This window comes from Pelmatolapia mariae, linkage group LG20 (genome assembly GCF_036321145.2).
Source record: "Pelmatolapia mariae isolate MD_Pm_ZW linkage group LG20, Pm_UMD_F_2, whole genome shotgun sequence".
NCBI classification, from domain to species: Eukaryota; Metazoa; Chordata; class Actinopteri; order Cichliformes; family Cichlidae; genus Pelmatolapia; species Pelmatolapia mariae.
This window is the reverse complement of record NC_086244.1, coordinates 4,972,638-4,995,429: the sequence shown is the minus strand read 5'-3', so window position 1 is coordinate 4,995,429 and position 22,792 is coordinate 4,972,638. Positions and strand designations below refer to the sequence as shown.

The 22,792-nt window shown below is 43.4% G+C and overlaps 1 protein-coding gene across 5 annotated transcripts in view; it reads left to right on the top strand.

Annotated features, from left to right (window-relative positions):
- The window catches only part of magixa (MAGI family member, X-linked a), a 61,199-nt gene that overhangs the window by 17,472 nt on the left and 20,935 nt on the right, over window positions 1-22,792 (top strand). For 3 of the 5 annotated variants that reach the window (XM_063464140.1, XM_063464138.1, XM_063464142.1), the window contains exons 2-16: window positions 7,996-8,047; window positions 8,129-8,375; window positions 9,204-9,320; window positions 9,876-9,995; window positions 11,517-11,690; window positions 11,768-11,948; window positions 12,398-12,468; window positions 12,986-13,153; window positions 13,994-14,163; window positions 14,704-14,797; window positions 15,366-15,537; window positions 15,707-16,343; window positions 16,724-16,787; window positions 17,184-17,402; window positions 17,900-18,184. In XM_063464140.1, coding sequence (XP_063320210.1) covers window positions 8,006-8,047; window positions 8,129-8,375; window positions 9,204-9,320; window positions 9,876-9,995; window positions 11,517-11,690; window positions 11,768-11,948; window positions 12,398-12,468; window positions 12,986-13,153; window positions 13,994-14,163; window positions 14,704-14,797; window positions 15,366-15,537; window positions 15,707-16,343; window positions 16,724-16,787; window positions 17,184-17,402; window positions 17,900-18,184 — 2,761 coding nt within the window. In that variant the 5' untranslated portion in view covers window positions 7,996-8,005. Of the gene's footprint in view, window positions 1-7,974; window positions 8,048-8,128; window positions 8,376-9,203; window positions 9,321-9,875; window positions 9,996-11,516; window positions 11,691-11,767; window positions 11,949-12,397; window positions 12,469-12,985; window positions 13,154-13,993; window positions 14,164-14,703; window positions 14,798-15,365; window positions 15,538-15,706; window positions 16,344-16,723; window positions 16,788-17,183; window positions 17,403-17,899; window positions 18,185-22,792 lie in introns of those variants that run through there. The other 2 variants (XM_063464141.1, XM_063464139.1) reach the window with 2 other exon arrangements.

The window sequence follows — 22,792 nt, the reverse complement described above, 5'->3', positions numbered from 1 at the left end:
CAAATGCTGTGGATCTATTTGAGCTGGCACATTTTTAACTGGAGGTGATTTTTTTTTTCTGAGAATGAAAATTGAGACATTCCTTCTCCTGTTTGAATATTAGGACTGTTTTTCACTGTCATGGCAAGTTTTAAAGTGCAGAGCCAGAAGATCTCCAGCCTCATTAGAGACACTGAAATGTCAGTCAGCATCTACACGCACGCACGCACATGCACACACATGCACACACACACACACACAGACAGACAGACAGGATGAAAATGGGTTACATACAGTTAGACACAAAGAGAAGGAAACGAGGCCACAGCGAAGCGAGCATCCTCACATCCCTGCACTTCAAGGATCTCAGTGAGTGACTGACCTACATATGACCTGCTGAATATTAATCCACTCACACAGAACATCACACTCCGAAACTGCAGTCAGAGGACAGCAGAAGGAATTAAGGATCAAATTAGTAATTTGTTCTCTCAAATGAGTTCCTTCACCACCAACCTCCACACATCCTCGTTCAGCTCGCACGGAGACAGCGGGCTTTTCGACACACGAGCTGCTTAAAGCATATATCTGAGGCATATGACTCTGACTACGCTTCAGTTATCAACATGATATTAAACTGACTTGAAGGAACAAATGCAATAAAATTAATAATCAAACTGATTAATAATTCATGACTGCTTATTAGTTAGTTTCATTGCTGATTGCCAATTCCAATCCACCCACTCTCCTTCCCATAACACCTACACAAAATCAAATATCTGTGATTATTTTGCTATAAAGTGGAAAAAAACTTCCAGTTTAAAACTTCTTCTCCTTTAGCCAGCGTGACACAGAAAGAGTACACACATCTGATGCTTTCACTTCATGTTTATAGGATGGTGCTTTGTGTTGATTGTCATTTTTTTGCTGACTTTTAATAGAATTATTGTTAGGGTGCCTGGGTCGTCGACCCAGTGTTTTGTGTTTTTGGTTCTTTGAGTTTGTTTATTTCATTATGTTCTAGTTTTCTTTGTCTAAAGGGTTAAAGGTGTATTCTAAGTTTAGGTTCTCTGAGTGGTTTATGTTAGGTTGTTTATTCCTTGCTGTCAGTAATTATGTTTACCTCCCTCTTGCCATGTCTTGTGTTTTGTGACTCTCGTCTCGGTTTCATTCCTCCAGTCTCTAGTGTTAAGCTTGCGTGTCTTGAGTTCAGTCTGTGTGTTTCCTGTCTTATTTTGATAGTCCCTGTCCACTTTGTCTCATTAGCTCTGATTTATCCGAGCTGTGTTTCCCTCCTGTCTCCCATTCCCTGATTGCTCCCTCTGTGTATTTAAGCCCTGTGTTTTCCTTGGTCTGTGTTGCGATCTCCCTGATTCCATGCTGTGTGTGCTGCCTGTTTCAGCCTTGTTAATAGTTTCAGTTTTCTGTTTTTCTACTGTGTAGCAATAAATCTGAGTTTAGTCTGCACTTTGGGTCCACCATTCCTGCCTGCCGCACACAGTACATGACAGTTATAGATATAGCCAGCATGACAGCAGACATGCAGTTTGTCCAGTTGTCCCACCAGAATATTGGTGATGGGTTTTCTACATTTAGAGTCATGCAGCACACTGGAGTCAGGAATCAAGCTGAAACGGATCTTATATTTTTAAATATAAATATGAAAATATACAGAACCAGATAGCTCTATGTAGGCTTGGACACTGGGAATACTGAGGTGGGAACACATGGCTAATGCAGACGATTTTCTTTTCCCTGTATTTTTATTTTAGGACCATGAGGTAGCTGTTGCTATGATTTGGTGCTATATAGATAAAATTGCATTGAACTGATACAACACTGAACACAGCAGATAATGAGGAGTAAGGTTACAGGTGGGATACAGAGCTGAAAACTATAAACAAAATGAGGCAGGGGGAAGTAATCAGAACAGAAGACACAGATGGCAACAATTACCAAAATAAAGCAAGACACAACTGAACGAAGAACACAAGGGAGACAGAAATACAAAGACAAAAGTCAAGAATAGAAGAACACAAAGAGGAATTTACTAAATAAACACAAGGATCTCCAGAACAGAAGGCATGAAATTATAGCATACAGCACTTATATAAGGTATCAGGCAATGAACATGACATGCAAACACTAAGAAATAACACTAAATTACAACAATGCAGATACATAACCTTAATCCAAAGAAAACCAAAAGTACCAAACTAAAGAAACCCTAGAGCCCCAAAACTCAAACCCTGGCTCTGAAACCAAGGGACGTGACAGAATGCGCTCTTTTCTTTCTTCTCTTTGTTAATTCATTGATATTGTTTTGTAGTAAACAAATAATTACAATCAAATCCCAAAAGTTGATTCTGTTCATCTGGACGTAGCGTTTTCAGTGGGAGAAACGTTTCGTCATTCGTCCAAGTGACTTCTTCAGTCTCTGACTGCAGGTTTCTCCAATCTTATAAACAGTACATTTGCATAATGACTGAAACCAGCCCACTGAAGGAACAATGGGCTGGGAGGTCAGTTCCTTCATCATTAATATGCAAATTGTCATGGCCATTGATCAAAGACCACTGATCAATGGCCATGAGAACCATTCACAGAGAGTTGGGGAATGGCTGCAATCACAGCATTGTAAGATGGTGACAGACAGTAGCGGTTTTTGATACGGGCGACACGGGCGGTTGCCCGGGGCGGCATCGTGGTGGGGGGCGGCATCACGGGCATCGGCAAAAAAAAAAAATTGCTCGTACTCATGCTTCCCCGACATCATGCCAGCGCATATTGGGAATGGCACAGGCACCGTTCGGTTTTCTATCGCCCATTTGCTGGGAGTAAGGGCGCCCTCCGTTTGCGAGGTGCGCCTGCTGCTTGCGGCACAGGGAGGAGAGGGCGGGGCTGCGGGGGATTCTCTGGCTGGCTGGAGCAGCATCTAATGACCAACTCGCAAAATAAAACAAAAATAAAACAAACCAACAAACACGAAAACACCAGACATCATGATACAGACTTATAATTTGCACCGATGTTTTTTCTAAATTCTATACTCGAAAAGTGAGCGCGAGAGCCCTCGGTGCGCCTGCTCGCTGCTGAAGTCAAAGTAAACTTTATTGTCATCTCCGCTACATACAGTCCAGTATATAGAGAGACGAGACGAGGCTCCAGTTACAGCAGTGCAAGTAAACAAACAATAAATTTAAGAAGAGTAAGAAAATAAATATACACTTTAGGACCAGGGGTAAAGGGATCAATAACAATTTAAAATTTATATTTTATATTTTGATGATTTAATGTCTCACACACAACCCGTGGAAAGGGGTTCATAATGTTGTAAATCCAAGCCCATTATGTATTCATGATTTGAATCCTGGGTTGTGTGAAATCCCAGAAATACACCTTAGACAAAGTGAATCTGTGAACTAAGGTGTAGGTCTGTTAGGTTATGTTGTGGTGATCCTCGGGTTGGGGGATTTGTGTTCATACCGGAGTCCAAAATTAAAACCAATGGAAGATGGACAAGAAAAGTTCAAAGCCATCAGGTGCTCAGTTTAGAAAAAATAGAAAAGAAGAGGAGGAGAAACGAGTAAAAGATACAGGTAAGCAGATGTGTCATTGGATAATGGCAGGTCATCCTGAAACAATCAGAATCAGAATCAGAATACTTTATTAATCCCTAAGGAAATTATGTGGATTACAGTTGCTCCAAGAAGAAATGGTAAAAATAGTAACAGTAACAGTAGTGTTCGCCCGGGGCGCCAAACAGGCTAGGACCGCCACTGGTGACAGATGTACCCTTAGGCCCCCTCCTCGATTCAGAGATGGTCTTTCCCTTTTCACGTAAATGTCCTCCTTGACTCCGCGCTCAAACCAGCGTTCCTCCCTGTCCAGGATGTGTACATCCTCATCATTGAAAGCGTGTCCACTGGCCTGTAGGTGTAAATAGACTGCAGTGTCAGGGGATTTACCTTCTTAGAAAACAGTTGAGCGTTCCAACCCAGGAATAATCTCCTAATTATGAATTATTCTCTGAAGAAAACTCAAACAAAACATTTTGTTTTTGTGACTAAAATAACTACCTGACAAAAATCTGACTATGAGTAAACTGATATCAAATGCTCGCTTGCATACATCCCAAGTGTCCTACAATAAATGTGTAATAAAAGTACAGTAAATATCCAGCTGCGATATGACTGCTTTATATGGTGTTGTGTTTTGACTGACGTGTGTGTAAGCCTGTTATAGTGAGCTGTGGAAAATTTGAGCTTCTCTCAGGCTTTAGCGTGAATAAACGATCAGTGAGGGTTGTCTCGAGTGTTTATTACTCCTCATTGAAGGTCACAAAACTGTTTGCTTGCCTCACCGACGCTTTCTTTAGAAGGACACACACATTCCTGTAAACACATGTACATAAAGCGAGCAATGAGTCCACTCCCTAAACACACTCTGACTTACATCACGCTGTGAACCCTGACCAGGCTTATCAGCAAAAGAGGCCACGGAAGTGAAAACGAGCGAGGGACACAAGTAGAAGAGGATTAAAGAGGAAAACCAAGGAGCTAAGAGGAGAAAGAGGGGAGAAAGAGACACCAACACGGTTGCTGAGATAGTCGGAGATGGCAGCTGAACGCGCAGCAGCTCACAGCATTGATTTGTAAAGGTACGCCACACACGCTCGAGTCAAACCACGGAGTGTTGGAAAAGGCTTTTATTTTGTACGACTAAAGCGAAAGAGGTGACAGCCAGGAAGTGAAAGAGAGAGAGGGGAATGCAGTAGGGGCGAGCGAGCATGTGTTAATGATGTGTTAATAGCGGCACATGTCGAGCTCACGCTGCGACGAGTGTCACCGCACATCCTGACAAACACGGCTCAGCCTCCGGATCCATTCACCACAGCTCTGTGCATCCTCTTCTTTAATTCTCTCCTGCCTTATTTACCTTCTTGCAACCTTCTTTTGCACCTCGCTGCCTTCTTTATCTCATCCTTACCTTCTCTCCTCGCTACCTTATTTACTTTCTTGTCACTTTATTTACATCCTTACTCTATTCTTTAATTTCTTTCTGTCTTATTTATCACCTCACTAACCTATTTGCCTTCTCACTGCCTTCTTTAAATCCTCGGTACATTTCTTACCTCTTTATTACCATCTCTAACTCTGTGCTGCCTAATATGTCTCCTCACAACCTTCTTTACCTCATCATTACCTTCTTTAATTCTTTGCTACTATTTGTAGCTCCTCATTGACTTTTTTTTTTTTTACCTCCTTGCTACTTTATTCACATCCTCATTTCCTTCCTTAACTCCTTCTTTACATTCCCATTACCTTCTTTACATCATTAACTTCTCCGGCTCCAATATCACATCCAAAGAGGTTGTGAGTTAGTTCAGGTAGTTTGTGAGTTGTTGTTTCTCTGTGATCCTCTTTTCCCTCCCTCCAGTCAGTCGCAGCAGATGGCTGCTGCTTCATGAGCCTGGTTATGCTGGAGGTTTTCTCCCCTGCGCTCACCACATGCTGCTCACTGGGCTTCTCTCTCTAATGTTTTAGGGTCCTTACCTTACGTGATGAAGCTTTATTGAGACGACTGTGGCCATCTATTGTCTTCTGCTTATCCAGTTAAGGTGGAGCTGGAGTATATCCCAGCTGTCATAGGGCTAAACGTGGGGTAAACCTCGGACTGGTCGCAGTCTATTGCAGACAATATGTTATATACACTTCGCTCTCAGACTGAGGGTTTGTAGGATATTTAAAAGTAGAACGGGAGGTAGAGCCTTCAGCTTTCACGCCCCTCTTCTGTGGAACCGGCTCCCATTCTGTAAGGATTCGGGAGACAGACACCTTCTCTACTGATCTGTACTAATGAACGAGCTGTAATCAAAAAAGTTATATGATTGAGCTTAAAACATCACTATTTTTTTGGCCCTTGATGGATCTTCACCACTGGGCCAGAGGTGGCTGAAGTCACAGGAACGGAGAGGTGCAGGCGTTGAGATAGCATCTCAGTGCTCGTTTGTACTTAATGTAAAGTCGCCAGTCTCATCACTGATGGTGCACTAGAGCGCGAATTTCAAAATAAAAGATGCTTGACTCCTCACCTTTGGGTGTAGAAACTGGATCTGAAAACGTCTCGGTTGTAGCTGCAGACACAGCTCTCATCAGCATTGATGAGCCTCCACATGACATCTAGCTCAGGTCCATTTAAGTGTGAGGTCTGTGGTGAATTGTTGAACTGAGCGGTCAGGACAGGACGTCGGCTCTGGAACGAAGATGACCTTGAATTGTGAGTGGCTAAATTTTAATCAGCCATGGCTTTTTGAATTTTATGCAACTATCCCTGGAACTTTTTAATCGCACCTTGTAAAAAAATTGAATTGCATGGGTTGTTTCATATGAACATTTAGCTGAAGGTCTTTCTGTAATAACCTCATTAGAGTAGGTTTGTGGAGCTGCCTACATTCAAACCTCCTTCCACGCTTCCAAGCCAGGAAGCCTTGCTGTCTCCTTGTCTCCTTCTCTCTTTAATCCCTAAAATAAGCTGCCTCATGTCCTCACTTCCAGGAAAGCTTCCTTGCTTGTGTTTTTGTCAGTCAGATAAATTTTGAGGCTCAGATTGTGAATTGCTGCTCAGGGACGACGTTGTTTGTTTCTTCACTGACTCCCACATTCACATATGCTCATCCATATTTAATGTACTACGTCTGGTAGCCTGTGTATGTGCCTGTGTGTGTGTGTGTGTGTGTGTGTGTGTGTGTGTGTGTTTCCCTGTGGGTATAACTGTGTATAAATGCAACGGTGGCAGTGACAAGTCTGTGTTTGTGCATACATGAGTGTGTATATGATTGTGTTTAACGCTGTGACTGTGTGTGTGTGTGTGTGTGTGTGTGTGTGTGTGTGTGTGTGTGTGTGTGTGTGTGTGTGTGGCTCCCTGCTGTCTGCCACCATCTGCTGTTCCCTCAGACTGGAGCAGCGAGTCGATGAGTCTGTGGAGGAGCTGGTCTCAAACAGGAAGCTGAACTCTGCCGATGACATGTTTTTCTGCCGCTCGGGGTCAAAATTAAAATGCGGCAGAACAAAAATGTCTCGCGGTCGGCAGTTTAGAAGTTTTACTGAGCAAGGACGCAAAAAAGACAAGGTCTTTCCTTCTAGTAAGGGTATGAGGACACAGAATCTTCTTCTTCTAAAGGAAACAAAAAAGGAAAGAAGTTTCTTAGACACCTTGTTTGGCCTTTTAAGTGAGGAGGCTAGGAAAGTAAGAGTAAAGTTTCCTAGTCAAATAAATAGGAGAAAATAAGCTTCCTGTAGTAAGGAAATAAGAAGGTAAGTCATGAATAGAAGTGGGGAAAGAAGGTTCCTTTCCTATTAAAGATTTAGGATGCATCCTAGTTAGATAGCAAGAAGTTAAAGAATCAAAGTAGGAGGCTTGTTAGGGGGTAAGGAAGCTTCCAATGCATCCTATGTCAATAATGAGGAAACAACACTTCAGATTTTTCTGCTGGAAGGAAAACGCAAACTTGAGTTTTCCAGAATCAACTTCTGGTCTGGTCCTTAAAATCCCGAGGCTCTGAGTAGTGGGTGGATGTCACGAGATGTCAACTGCAGCACATTTGTAGCTTAAAACTAATAACAAGAAGAAGAATTAAAAAAAGACTGCATTATCGTTCAAGTAAGATTCGAAAGCTATTTATCCAAATTACTCTCGTCCGCTTCAATCATTCCGAGTCCTCTCTGGCAGAAAACAGTGACACATTGATTGATCAGTTAATTGGAAAACTGAAGAACTGGATCTGAATTTTAATCCAAGAATGTAAATCTGAATTGCTGTCAGGGCAGAAGTTAAATTATCAGTTTTTCTTGACGTGTGGAGATCTGCTTCTGCTTCACGGAGCAGCTACAGCTGAACTGCTCACAGAATAATCAGTCATTCTGCCAGCGTTTAGTTCAGATCACCTGTCAGCATGAGCCGATGAAGTCTGCTGTTGAGCTCGCTCAGTGACTTCCTGTGTTCTTGTGTCTGCAGCTCAGCCGCCATGTCTAAAGCGACGGTGAAGAAGCTGCACTGGCGCTCCAAGGTACTGAAACGTGCAACGCCTGCAGTGACAACGGAGGTGAACCATTTCCTGTGAGAACTTCATCCTCTGTGTCGTCTGCAGGTGCAGGAGAGCTTCGTCCCGCTGGGCGGCGGCACCGGTGGCTCGGGGGAGTTGGGGCTGGCCATCGGGGGCGGGGCTGACTATGGCGAGTTCCCGTTCGTCACGGCCGCCCCCGGGGGCGGGCCCACGGTGGGCGACATCATCCTGGAGATTGGAGGGACACCTGTGTTGGGAATGACCCTCGGTGATGTCAGAGGAGTCCTGAACTCCTGTCCTCATCCAATCAGAATCAAGACTGTCTCACCAGGTGAGAGAAAAGTTTGTTAATGACCTGATGGTGAGGTTTGATGTTTAGTTTGTTCATCTGGAAAACATAAAAGAAGGAAAATTGGTCACTTATTTCACTTCTTATTTTTTTGTCTTTATTGGCTGAAACGGGCTCCATAAAATGTCTCATTAACCTGACGTGTAATTTTCACATTAAGATGCTCAAAGGGATTTTTGTGAAGCTAAAACAAATATATATAATATAAATTAATAAACCAACGATTTACTTTTTTGTCACTTTTATTCTTCAATTCATTTTCTGAATCTTGAATCTCATGATTTGGTTTTAGCTGACATCATTTTTCACTTCTCAGCTGTAAAAGGTGACCTCAAGGTCAGAGGTCAAGCTTTCTTAAATTCTTTTGAATGTGATAACTTGAGAACAAGGCTATGCAGGATTTTGAAATTGATACCATAGATGTATCTACTGGGAGGCTGACGGGTATCATTGGCGCACGCCAGTATTTTTGTCATTATTATTAATGACAAAAAAGCAAAACTGTGATTATCAACAAAGATTTAGTCAGCTTCAGTCGAGGAGACACGGCAAAAGAGACAGTTCTTTTCGGTTATAATAAGCTAACTGTACTTTCATGTAACATTTTATTCTGGAAAGAAACTACTTCCTGCAGTTGTCAGATCAGTGTAGTGAGGAGTATGCGGCACTTTAAGATATAAGCAACGGAGCGAAATAGAGGTAATTCAAAACTGTTCTCAAGTTCAGCATTATGGCAAATGTGCTGTATGACTGTGACATCATATCCTGTATTTATGTGTGTGTGTGTGTGTGTGTGTGTGTGTGTCCCAGGTTCATCTCTGTGTAAAGACCTCAGGTTGTACCTCAGTAAGTGTTTCACGCCGGGCTCCATGGACAGTCAGCTGCAGCAGCTAATCAGGGAGAACCTGTACCTGCGCGCCGTGCCCTGTAAGACACACCTGCACGCACACACACACACCTGCACGCACACACACACACACACCTGCACACACACACAGTCTGGTGTTGCTATCCTCGTGGGGACATCTCATTGACATAATGGTTTCCCTAGCCACTTACCCTAACCATCAAAAATTGATGCCTAACCCTTACCCCAGTACAACGCCAAAGATGACCGTTGAGGGAAGGAGAAGAGGAGCAGGAACAGGAACTTTAAAGGAGAGTCCGGATGATCTAGCGACCCCTAGGACTGTGCATTAAAAGCTTTAGTAAAAGAGAACTAAATCCAACTATCTCTACACCTAACCATAACCCAATTGTAACCCTGACACTAAAACTACATTTTGAGTGTGAAAAATGCCTTCAACCCCGCGGGGACTGGGACTGTGGTCCCCACAGTAAGATTTCAGATTTTGGTCCCCACCAAGATGGAAGAACATACCCTCGTTTTTACCCTCATCTTCTGATTCACTTTCTCCAACAACACAACACCTGTCCAGCGTACTGACACCCAGTGATCACATGACTCTGTCCTCCCTGAAGGTACGACCAGGCAGCCTCGAGATGGAGAGATTTCAGGTGTGGACTACAACTTTGTCTCCATCGAGGAATTTTTCTCTCTGGAGGAGTCCGGAGCTCTGCTGGAGAGCGGCAAATTCAAAGGTAAGGAAAACAAACACACCCTCAGGAATACTGCAGTGTAATGAAAATATACTCAGATTATATGAAACTCCAGTGAATGATCTGAAAAGTATGATTTATTCATCACGGTGTGATGTTTTTTACAGTGTGGAATGACTAATTTGGACTGTGTTTGGGGTTTTTTTTGGGTTTTTTTCTTTTTTGGAGGAGGCGTGAGGAAAAGAGGATTTTGTGTCTCTAATCCTCCAAACCTCAGAAATGAAACCTGCCTCCCCCTCTGTCCTCCCCCCACGCAGCACTCCACCGTATTAATCTGATGGGATTAATGAAACTAAAATAGAAACAGAATTCACACATAGAGCCTGTTTCACACCGAACGATGCGTCTCTGCGTCTCTCACTAATGCTCCCGAACATTTTAATTTGACAGTTTATCTATTTTCAGTTCCTGTTGAAAACATTTCAAAACAAAAGACTGCTGTGCCTTCACATTATTAGATGATTCAGTATTCACACAGTTTGATTAATTGTTTTGTTTAATCCTCGTATAAGAAACTGAAATTGTGCTGGTTGGTGTAAAGCTTAATTTTAAAAAGCTGATACAACAGTAGGTATAAAATCTAAATTAAACACAAATTAGGAACACAGGAAGGCAAGCAGATGATCTGAGAAAGACAGCTCAAAGAAATTAAGGGATCACTTGATCATCACAGTCCAGCACAAAGTCGGGTAACCCTCAGGGACATCAGCAGGAAGCACAAACCACTCTGAATGCTTTTCAGCTGCTTTGGTGCGAATCAAAGTGAGAACAGGCGCTCTGGAGAGCAACAACACGACGACCTCCAAAGAGGAAACAGTTTCGCAGGTCATTGATCTCTCCTCATCCCTCCGGGCTGTTTTTTCTCTAATTTTGCTTTCTGTTTGTGTCCTCGTCACTGTCAGTATCACGAGACAATACTTGCAGACCAATCATGGTTACACGGGTATTCCACCTCATCTAGGATGAGACATCGATACGTGCCGTCACAAGGAAACACAGGCCAAAGAGTGTGGAAGAGATACCAGGATACGGGCTATAAACGGGCCAGGTCCCTACAACACGATCTCCAGCAAGCTACATATGTGGTTGTTTCTGACCAAACTGTCTCCAGACTCCACGTGGGCCTAACATCCTTCAGTGGGACCTGTGCTCACTGCTCAGCAGCACACAGCTCGATTAGCACTCGCCTACATGAAAGAGAACGCTGTGGTGAACATTTTGCGGCCTAAACATCATTTAGCATGACCGCCTTGGCAGTTAGTAGTGGCGTGGGTGGGGGGGCATGTACTTGGTGACCAGCACTCTTACCACATAATTACTTTCAGGTCACTTCACTCACTTGGGAAACTTCCTAACAAAATCTGACTGTTTGAGCCTTTGGAAAGGATGGAGTAGTAAGAACTGCAGGAAGATATGAAATGTGTTAATCTCTAACTGACTATAAAAGTTCATCAAACCTGAGCTGTTTCAAACAGCAGTTTGTTCTGTTTCATCCAATCACAGGGAATTATTATGGGACGCCCCGCCCTGTCCACATTGGCCCAGAGAGTCCACCAATCACATACCAGGAACATCGAAACCTGTTGAGGAACTTCAGGACAAGGAGCAAGTCTCTGAGTAACCTGGAGAAAGCTGTGGAGGAAGGGGACAACAGTGAGGAGGACAGCGGGCTGACGGGTAGAGAAATTCACATGTAACACATCCCAGTCTTACCTGCACAGGTGTGTTTGCGCGCTGACGAGATTCTCTACCAGCAGGATCAGCTGGAGCCCCGCCCACAACCCTGCCTCTCAGCCAGTCATGGGAGTCTGCGGTAGGAATGGAGAATGGAGGAGGGGGAAGAGGAGTAGGGAGGGGAAGAGCAGGAGTGGGAGGTCCGCTGCCGGAAAACTGGGAGCTGGCCTACAGTGATTCAGGGGAGCCGTACTACATCGAGTAAGAAATACTTATCAGTTCTTCTTCTGTTGTCAGCTGATTTAATCCGTTTGATTATGGCCATCAGAAAAATATATTGAGGAAAGCCATGGACACTGTAATGCTGTTTAAACTTTAAATCGATCTTTTTTCCAATGAAGTCTGGTACATACAAAATATTTGATCCTTTAAATTTCTTATTCTGTGAACCAGTCCTGCTTGTTTTTGTTGTGTGAGTCAGTTTTTTTTATTTTCTTGCAAACTGAGACATGAGACCCACAAACAGGAAACTGAGCCGTCTTTGCTGAGTGTTTCCTGTATTTGCAAAAATAATCATTTCCAGTAGCAGGCAGAAAAAGCACTACATTTTAACTTATCCTCAATCTGTCAGATTATATTGTCCAGTGTGTTGATGATGATGATGGTGGTGGTGGTGGTAATTAGGATGTGTGTGTTCCTCTATCCATCAGCCATAATTCAAAGACGACCAGCTGGCTGGATCCTCGAACTCAGAACAAAGAGGCGACGTCTTCTACAGAACGTAAGGCGGTTTTAAATCATTCATTCACATGTAATTCATCTTGATTTGTTCATGATTATGTCACATAATTGCTTCTCTGAAGGACATTTAAAAAATATTACTGTCATAATACCCTCAAATGGTTATATGTTATTTTAAAATTCTAGTTAAATGCTTTTTATTTGAGGTGGTATTTGTGTTGAAACTTCCCCTTTCCACACAAACTGCCTTGGATGCTTTCATTCTGGCAGCAGCAGCCAGCAGAGGGCAGCACTGACCCACAAACTCCACTTTTTTTTGTTTTTATTGTCACACCAATCAGAAAGAAAAAAAGAACAATATAGATGCATGCCTGTCCTCTGTGAGTTTTACACTGAAAGAAAGAGTCCACGTCCTCCCTTCCTGCACATGAACCTCTGGAGTTATACAAGCATCCTTCAAGGATAGGACTAACTTTTCCTCTTTCCCTTGTCTTCATCGTTTTTCCTCCTTTGCCTGCCTCCTTTCTTTGTCCCCCATGTCTCCTCTCGCCTCTTAGTCCCAGAGTTCACCGACCAGCCCAGTCAGCTGAAGGGCTACTCCATCCACACTCGGCTCTCGAAAGGTCCTCGAGGTTTCGGCTTCAACATAGTTGGAGGAAGTCGACCCCGAGAGTTTCTGCAGGTGTACAGCGTCACACCTGGAGGACCGCCTGCTCTCAACACAGGTACTGATCACAGTACAGTTTACCTTCAGTTATGTCACAAACCTGGATCTGTTTTTTTACATGGTTTTGGATCCAGGTTTCTGAAATCCAGGTAAAATGTGTTCAAATGTAAAAGCAGGACGTTTCAAAACCCAAACCACAATCTGGACTCTCATAATCACATAAAAACCGTCATAAAGTGGGAGTTGTTGTCGTGGGTCAGGCGGTCAGAGGAGAGAGATTGAGATTCTCTCTCTGTGGAGGATTACGGTGCTGTTGATTAAGAAAAATAAAGAGCTGAGTACTAATCTCATGATCTACAACTAATCCACACACGTGCGCTCTCACACACAGTTTAATCTGACCCACGTACCCACGCCTCCTCCCTGTGAGTTGGTTCACATGCTCTGAGATCAGCGTGGAATCAGGAATGAAACAGAGCTACGAAAAAACAAGCTTAAGACCTGTTCACGTGTTGTGGTTTTCATTTTAAATAGATGAAACTTTGTCACCCAGAATGAGAAGATACAAAACATTAAATCTCATTTACACTTGTAGTCCTCTCGGTTCACACCTGGATTTTGTACCTGTGCCCGTTCACCTTACTGCTCACTGAAAGGCGAGAGAACGTAAAACATCAATATTCTCACACAAATGATGGATTATGCTTGTTGTGGACAGACAGAGATGCTTCAGGAAGTCAAACTGAGTGTAAAAACGTGTTCTTCATGTCTTTGGATTCTAACTGTAAACTAATTTCTTTGGTAATCACAGATTTCAGCTGCAGCAGCTGCACATATGCACTCCTGCATGTCCTGTTAGACATTAAGACTCTAACCAGTAGATTTTGCTTCCTCGAAGCGGACATCCTGGTCTACATCAACGACACCTGTGTGCTGGGTCGCTCTCACAAAGAAGTGGTGGAGATGCTGAAGTCGGTACCGATGGGTCAAAGCGTGGATGTGGTGCTGAGGAGAGGATACCCAATGCTTTATAACCCCGACGGCTGTCCCAAACAGAGCCTGGAGACGGTACAGCCCTAAATTTACTTTAATTACTTAAGGACATAAAACTGTTTAAATATCAGTTATTTTAGTATGATTTTTTTAAAACTTTTTTTCCCATAGAGAGGGTGAAAGATTTCAGTGCTTTCAAGTTAAAAGATTCCCCATGACTCCTCTTCTGCCTGCTGTGGGAAACTTTACGGCCTGTGTAAGAGATCAATGACTTCACAGCCAGTAAAAACAGGCATAAAATACAAGAAATAGCTGCCTTTTAGCACACACTAAAATTTCCTCTTCATACAAACAACCAGAGACAAAATTAAGCAGAGCCAAGATAAAAACAATGAGTTATCGTGTCTTGTTCTTGTTTTCCAAATGCAGACAGCCAATCTTTAATAATTGGGGATGAGAAGAATTGCACATTGAATCTGTCTGGCTCAGCCATTTAAAAGTGAGCCATGCAAATATTTAGACCCTTAAATCAGTGGTTCATCTGTGAGGTGGGCTCCACTCGTGGGACATACACAACCAGGGGAGAAGTGTCTAACCTCATATCCGACCTTTCAGCAGCCGCAGACCCCCAGCGAGTCCGGCAACCTGAGCCGAGGCCTGACGCACCTCACCTACAGCCGCACTCTGGACGCCAACGGCAGCACGCCAGGTCAGAGCAACCATGGAAACCACATGGTTTACATTTACAGTCCTCTACTCTCATCACAGCTGTGTGATACAAATTTAATTTAGAAACATTAATAATTTATTTTAATTCACTGCGTAATAATGTGGCACATTAACAAATAATAAAGGATTGTAAAAACACAACCATTATTTTTTAATTTTACTAATTTCTGCTATTTGTAGCCAGGGAGGATGATGTAATGAGCTGCAGGCTCAGGGGTCCCAGCGGGGGTATTTAACATTTCTTGTTGGAAAGCTGATCAAAGGCCTCCAAAGGCAGAACAAAAGCGTGAGAGTTTACAATGAAAAGTCTCTACAAAGTGAGAAAGTTATCAAAATAAGATAAACAAAACACAATGGCTTATCCTGCTGTGGGACCCGTTGGCGTGTCTGCATGGAGGGTCCCATTGTCTCGCTCTCTGAACTTATTTATAGCTCATGTAAAAGAACACATCACATCAGAGTTGAACCTAAGAACTTTGTTTTTCTCTGACAGCTGTTAAAAATAAAACACAAATTAACAGATTCATCTTCTTCTCTCTATAATCCAGGCCTGGCACAAACCCCGCCCTCTTATGCCACTCAGCCAATGACAAATGGACTCACGGGCCCACCCACCCCCACGTCTTCTGATACCCCACTGGGTCCACCACACCCAGCGGAGAGGACACTTACCAATCATAGTGACTCTGATGGCGGCCTATCCAATGCAGGAACTCGACGGTCAGTGAGGGCATTAGCAGTACCTCACACATCATGGTGGTTCCCTGATTCTTTTGGTGAAAACGAACCTCATAGGTTCTTCTGTCCTTTGGGAAAAATCCTGTGCAGCTTTAGCAGTGATCTCAGAAGTAATGGTGCTCACCCTGTTCCACTCTGCTCTTCCTCACAGGTCTTCTCTGATTCGCTACAACAGCAACACTCTCCCCGCCCTCTCTTCCACTTCCCTTCTCCAGCATCAGAGCTCCAAGTCCTCAGAGAGTGACCTGTCCACGTCCACGCTCCCCATATCCTCCTCCACGCTCCCCATCACTTCTTCATCCTCACACACTCTTACCAAACTTCCGCTCTCTCAGCCCGAGACGGGCCTCCTCCAAAACTCCACCAGCTCCAGCAGCACAAACAACACCCCCTCCTCTTCTACACCTCCTGGTCCGCCTGTGCATCGCCCACTGATGCCTCAGACCTCCCTCGCTCTGACCCCACCCAGAGACATCCCACCCTGTGGCTTTAATGGGTGCCCGGCCAATCACCAAGCACCCTCCACAGCATCCAGAGGAAACCCGGGATTGGTGCTCCCCCTTGGATCCGGGTCCCCGGGGACAGCCCACGGCGGGGAGCTCGTGCCGGTGGCTCTCGGCCGCAGTGAGAGCGGGGGACTGGGATTCAGTGTGACAGCAGGAGGACATGGGGGTCAACAGGCAGTAGTCAGGCGGGTTTGGGATCGGAGGCAGTGCCTGTCGCTGCAGTCAGGAGACATTATAGTGAAGATCAATGGAGCAGACGTCCAAAGCTTCAGCTTCTCCCAGGTAAAAGATTTTTATGGCTTTATCACATCGCTCGACCTTGATATTCCGACTGACGTTAGCTCAGCAGTGAACAGTTGGTCTTTGGGGAGAGGGAAGCTCTCATGGGTGCTCATGCGAGTTTTGTGGATATTTCCCCGTATATCCTAGAGGTGTTTTATTTCTGTGTGTCAAGGAAAGAGAGATGGTCCTGTTTAACCTAAAAAACAAATCCTCATCACAGTAGTTTACCTGCCTCAGCCCTCCTTGTTACTACTGACAGACATAGCCATTGGTTAATGAAAACTAACCGATGTCTAATGTGACGTGATGAGTGAGGAACAGATCTGACACTAAAGAAGTTCCATCAGATGTAATAAACACGAGTGTGTTTCCTTCCTCAGGTGCAGAGAGTGCTGCAGGAACACACCAAACAGGGAGAGGTTGTACTTCTGGTCTACAGAGGAGGTAAATATCTGACGCCCGTTACCCCAACCCAAAAACACCAATGCAAATCTAAGTATGTCGGGCTCAGGCTGCAGGATGTCTTCGTCTCATCAGCCAATGATTGTGTCATAAATGTTTATGCATTTTGACACTGGTTATATTTGGTGCAAACTAATCAATGTTATTGAACAGCATAGGTTATCCAGCAATTCCTAGAATGTAAATAAGCATGCAGAAATGGCCAATAATGTGTTTTCATTTTGAATGCATTCACATCGGGAGGCTTAGACTTAATTTCTGTTGTCACTCACTGTTTGGTTAACTTTAACTGGTTAACTGGTTTGATTAACTGCTTAACTTTAGAACATATCTATATGACATAATGAGAACTTAAGGGCTTACTCTTTCCTCCATCAGCTCCCGTATCCTCCCCAGTCGTCACCCCCAACATCTACAAACGCCTCACCATCCCACACGGAATGACCGGCCCTTCCTCCTCCCACCCCAACACTTCAGCCGACATGCCTTCCCCGTCCACGGGTGCCTTGGTGGGGGGTATTCCCCCACTCAGCCAGGCTGGTTTGGCCCTTGAGAGTCCCCAGGAGGGGCAACTACCAGCAGCAGGGAACCACCAAGGTAAAAGCATCCCAGAGTAGTAGTGAGGTGTGCTGCTAAGTGAGTGGCGACTGTGCCAGTAGCTGTTTTTGTTGGTGTATAAGTGACATGATTTCCCAGTTCTGCCTCAGAAACAGCTCCTGCAGAGGAAAATAATAAATGCATTTATTATTTAACAGAAAATTGGAAAACAAAAGGCAGATATTTCAGCACATTTCTACACTTCAACATATTTCTACTTAACTATGATGGGCTGTGTAAATATTTAAGTAAAAGACTTTTTGTTGTAAAGCGAGAAAGCCAGAAAGAGGCAAAGGAAAATCATTTATTAAGGGAATAATTTAACAAATCTTGTGCTCTCCAAGCAAATCCAAAATGCCAGGTTTCTTTAGAATGATCATTTTTAGATGATGTGGGTCCCGTTGCACCCACAGTGTCGCCTAATTCTTAGCTATAAGCATCTTGAGATGACAGATGTTGTGACTGTGAATACAAATAAAGCTGAACTGAATCCTTAGGTGCCCCTCCTGCCCAGACGCCTAACGGACCTCCAGCCTCGGCCCTCATCCAGAGCACTAGCTTCCTGGACTCAGTTCCTGTGACGCTGACCTTAGAGCCACGTGACTTATTGGGCGTGGAGGAGAGCGCCGGCGGCCCTCCTGCACTCAGAGAGGGCGGACTAGGAGCCGTTCCTAAGGATGGAAGAGGAGGCGGAGGAGGAGTAAAGTCAGTGGATGTGGAGCTGAGGAGGCGACAAGGAGAAGGCTTTGGATTTGTTATCGCCTCTCAGGAAGTGAGTGGAGGTGAGTGGCAAAGAGTCCTCCGTATGTCCAGCTTCTGTTGGCGTCACCGCATGTTATATGATTGAGTTTTCCTGAGATGAACCAATTCTTCATCTGTACACATGTTCAAGGTAAAAGTGCAGTGACCACAACAAACTACATACATTTAGACACAAAGAGGTCTAAATGTATAAAAAGCAAAGATCCAGCTGACGCCTGGTATTTTATCTCTGACTGCTGAAACTGAACAGGCTGTTGTTGTAGAAGTCCAACAGTAAGTTTTGTTTAGTGTGCTGATATGGAGAAAGCACAAAGATAGAGCCAGCCTACAGAAATCAACAACAAACTCATTGATAGGATGCAGAGGTCGTGGTTTTGAGGTTATATGTCCTGGAGTTTTCAGTTTGTTTTTACCTCCCCTGTGCTCCCTGTTTCCTCGTGTCCAGGCTTAGTCTCTGTGTTAGGTCTTTTTCTGTGTCATTACTCTGTACTGTATTTTGGTGCTGTCTCTTGTGCCATGTATTTAGCTTTATTTCCCCTTTGTCTCATTAGTTTGATTTTGTTCACCTGTGCCTTGTTTTCCCCAGCTGTGTTCTCGCTCCCTAATGACATCATGCCTCTATTTAAACCCTCAGTCTGCTTGTGTTGCTTGTTAACCTCCCCTTTGGGCCCCTGGTCTGTGTTTGGTATCGTAGATTATTTTCCTCACTTTATCCGTCCTAGTTTGACATTCCTGTGTCTGATGCACAAAGATGTATAACAGAAACAGTGGATTCAAGAAGAATATACCTGAAACGGACAATAGAAAAACAACTGCTTCAACTTATCATTAAGCAAATGTTGTTTGGATGGTCTAGTGGTTAAATTGTGGCGATACTATTCTTCCAGCAAAAAGAAAATTTGACTGTTCATCCAAAACAAGAAGAGAAAGCAAACAAGTTATTTCCATTGATCACTAAATGGCGACAAATCAAACTGTTAGAAAAAGCAGGCAGTCAATTAGTGGAGAGAGCTATTGGACTTGAAAGGGACTTTTATTTGGTAATATATGTGATGGATAAGTAAGAAACACAACCTCTCTACTTAGCCCGAGGGGAAGTGGGTAATTTAAAAGTAAAGGAATTCAGTGGGCTGGATCACAGAGGTGGAAATGTTACCCACTGACACTTGAAATGGGTTAAAAATAAAACCTATTGAAATCCTTCAATCTCTCTGAAGATATAGGATGACAAAAAAATAAAAAATAAATTATGGAAACTTGAAAATTGTTTTTCGAGCCTACTGTTCACCAGCGATCCAGAGTTCAAGTTCATATTCAAATAAACGTTCAATAAACAAACATCTGATTTTGGAGGGAAGGGCAAGACTTTTTATACTGGTACATTTTTGGTTTCTGTTTGAACAAGCTGTGGTGCGTGCAGATAAAATTTATCTGTATTTGTTAAAAAGGACCAGAGGAGAAACAGGAAGTTTTGAACCGGATATCCATTATGTTCCATCTGTACATTCTGGCTACAATAGAAGCTCAGAAAAATGGCTTCGTCAGCCTCAGGCCAGTGAGTTACCTTACTGATATTTATACATGTCTGCTGTGATTTTAAGGCACTCAGCTGCAATAAAATAAAAGTTACTTGTAATAATTACAAAACAAGACCACTTAGCTTATAAGTAACTATAACCCTGGGCACTAGATTAGCATATTACACAGTTTAGTTTGGGTTAATAAGCAACTCGTTTCACATGTAAACAAGCCGTGGGTGTACAGGGAGGAGTTAAAGCTTTCAAATAAAAGCAGCACAGTAATACATAAATGCAGTCCAAGATTCCCTCCTCCTGAAACTGTGGTGGAGCTGACACAAAAAGCAGCTGGACACAGTACAGTAGCTGTGCAAAAGCACTGAGGGATTTTCCACAGCTGGGTTTGTGGCGACTCTCTGGTTGATTTCAGCTGCACCTGAGCTTCTCTGATCGCCATTCAGCTGGAAGGAACAGAGAACTGAGCGACAATGATAAACAGCACTCCACTGCACCTCCTCCTTTGGAAATATAACAATCATCTCCACTGTTAGCATTCCTCCCCCTCCACATGAGTAATTTCCCTCCCACCGCTATCTGCTCTGCATAAGCCCCACCCCTTCTGACTGTCCCTCTATCACTCACTGCAGCTCAGCTCACTCAGTCCAGCGTTCCTGCTTTTAGAGCCGCAACCTGCTTCACGCAGACAGCACAGAGAGACAGAAGGACAAACAGTGAGGACAGAAACAAGGACAGTGCATTGTTGAGGTCTCGGCTCGGTTCAGGTCTGAATTATCCATCATGTTGGAGCGACTGCAGTCAGCTCTGAAAACTGTCAAGGACTCCAAATGTAAGTTTTAGTTTGGATTTTTAAGCTTTCTTCTAAATTCAAAGCTGACTTGGTTTCTGGGAGGTCTGTCCATCATCGTGTCTGTGCCTGAGCCGTATTGATTTTAGAGTCCTGCTGTGTGTGGGTCAAAGGTACTCCTGAATTTGTACGTGCACTGCTGTGGAACAAGTTTTCACAGCCTGCTCCTCTTGTGGTTTGTTCCCTAGTAAAGATTTTTTAAGAGGGTTTTCTCATCTGATTACAGGCTCTAACCAGATCGCCTGTGAACCATTTATTGTTGGGGTGAGGTTGCATAAGAAGAATCATTTCAGAAACTAGAAGTTGTTGCCTTTCAACACTGTTATCTTAAATGAGTTTTGTCCTGGGTTTGCATAATAATGGAAAAACCTACATAAAGCAGTACATTTGAACCCTAACCAACACTAGCTTATTAGGAAAATAAATGAATAAGCAACTTAAATGTTTTCTTTCTCATCTAAAGAGCCAGATGCTGCTTCTTCTTTATGTTTGATGATTCTCATCTAATGTGAGATTCTTCAAAGCTTCCTGTGGGGGATCTCTGATGTGCAATATAGAGATTGGGTTCTTATATTATGGATGGGAGATGAGTCATGTAATAGATAAAGAATAATGACAAAGGATAAAATCAAGGAAAGCTAATGGAACACAGACTAAACTTAATGTTTTGACTTCAGTTTTCATCTAAATAGACTTAAAAAAAAGAACAAATTACAACAAGTAAAACAACAATGATGCGTAAAAGTGTCTCAAAATAAGAAAAAGACAACATTTGTAAATCTGAGGTCTTGTCAAGAAACTAAATCAGTGCTTTTCCAAAGTTACTAATACTTGTTCCAGCATCTTAACATTTTGTCACGACCACGTCCTTAAGCTAGTCGAGTAATTTGCTTATTTACCATTGTTGTTATCACTGTGCGATCTTTATTAGGGTTGTCAAAGAGAGAGGATTGGCAGATCCCAGTTGATCCTAAAAATTAATATCAGATTAGATACTAAGGAGTCCACTGATTCATGTTTGCCCACCACACAAAAGGGAAAGTGAAGTTTTGTGAAAATACAATTGCAGTGGCAACAATAACCGTTTCTGTTTCTGGGTGTCAGTGGCATCAGAGTCCACAGTGTACGGGACAAAATAACAGGCTTTCACACTTACTGCAGCGTCTGGAAGAAACACTCGAACCTACGTATGTAGTCAGTGCTGGTAACATGTTTATCTCCAGCTACTATGAATCTATTTCCTCCCCTGCTCCCTCTTTAATCTAAATCCTTCTCCCTTTTATTCCTGTCTCCTTGTCTCCTCAATCTCAAGAATGTCTGAAATAGTTTCACCTCATTGAAACTATGTGCAGTTATTGTGTGTGAGTGTGAGTGTGTGTGTGTGTGTGTGTGTGTGTGTGTGTGTGTGTGTGTATGTGTGTGTGTGTGTGTGCTTGTAAAGCTATCCTTGTGTGGACCAGTTTGAGTTTAGACCTTTGTGAGGTGTCTGGTCCTCACTGTGGCTCAGACTGTATGATGTGGTTGTGTACAGGTCAGCACGCCTGCAGTTCAGCAGCAGCTGGTTTGCCCTGACTGTCAGCTCTGTCAGTGTTTGTAGGGTTTCATATGACTGACACAGAGTGGTGTTCAAGATTAAAGGAGTATTTCACCAAAAAAGTGATTCATTTAGGGTAAAGGTTTGGTTACTGTCGGTGGAGCTTCTGGTTTGGGTGGAGCAGTGGAGCAGTGGTTAGCACTGGTGCCTCACAAGAAGGTCCTGCTGACCGACCGGGGCCTTTCAGTGTGGAGTTCACATGTTCTGCCTGTGCCTCGTTGGGTCTCTCCAGGTGCTCCAGCTTCCTCCCACAGTCCACTGACATGCTGGTTTGGTTTACTGGTAAATCTAAACTCTGTGTTAGCAATGCAATAGACTGGTGACCTGTCCAGGTGTGCTAAACCTCCGATGACAGCTTGGATTCCCATTTGTTTCTAATGTCAAAGTATATACTTAAAATCAACTAACAATTGATTAATGATGATTATTTTAATAAGCTGCTCACTGCTACTTTCACTAAAACTTAGAAGGAAATTGTGACAATAGCAATATGTTGGGGACTATTTCCAGCAGTGGAGTGATCCACATTTGAGGCTTCAATGACTATTTGGTGTGGAAGGATGGCGTTCTGTATGACAGAGTCAAAAATGAAAAGTTTTTGGATAAAAGTGGCCTCTCGAGCAGAGAAGAAATTACAAATATATGTCTCAAA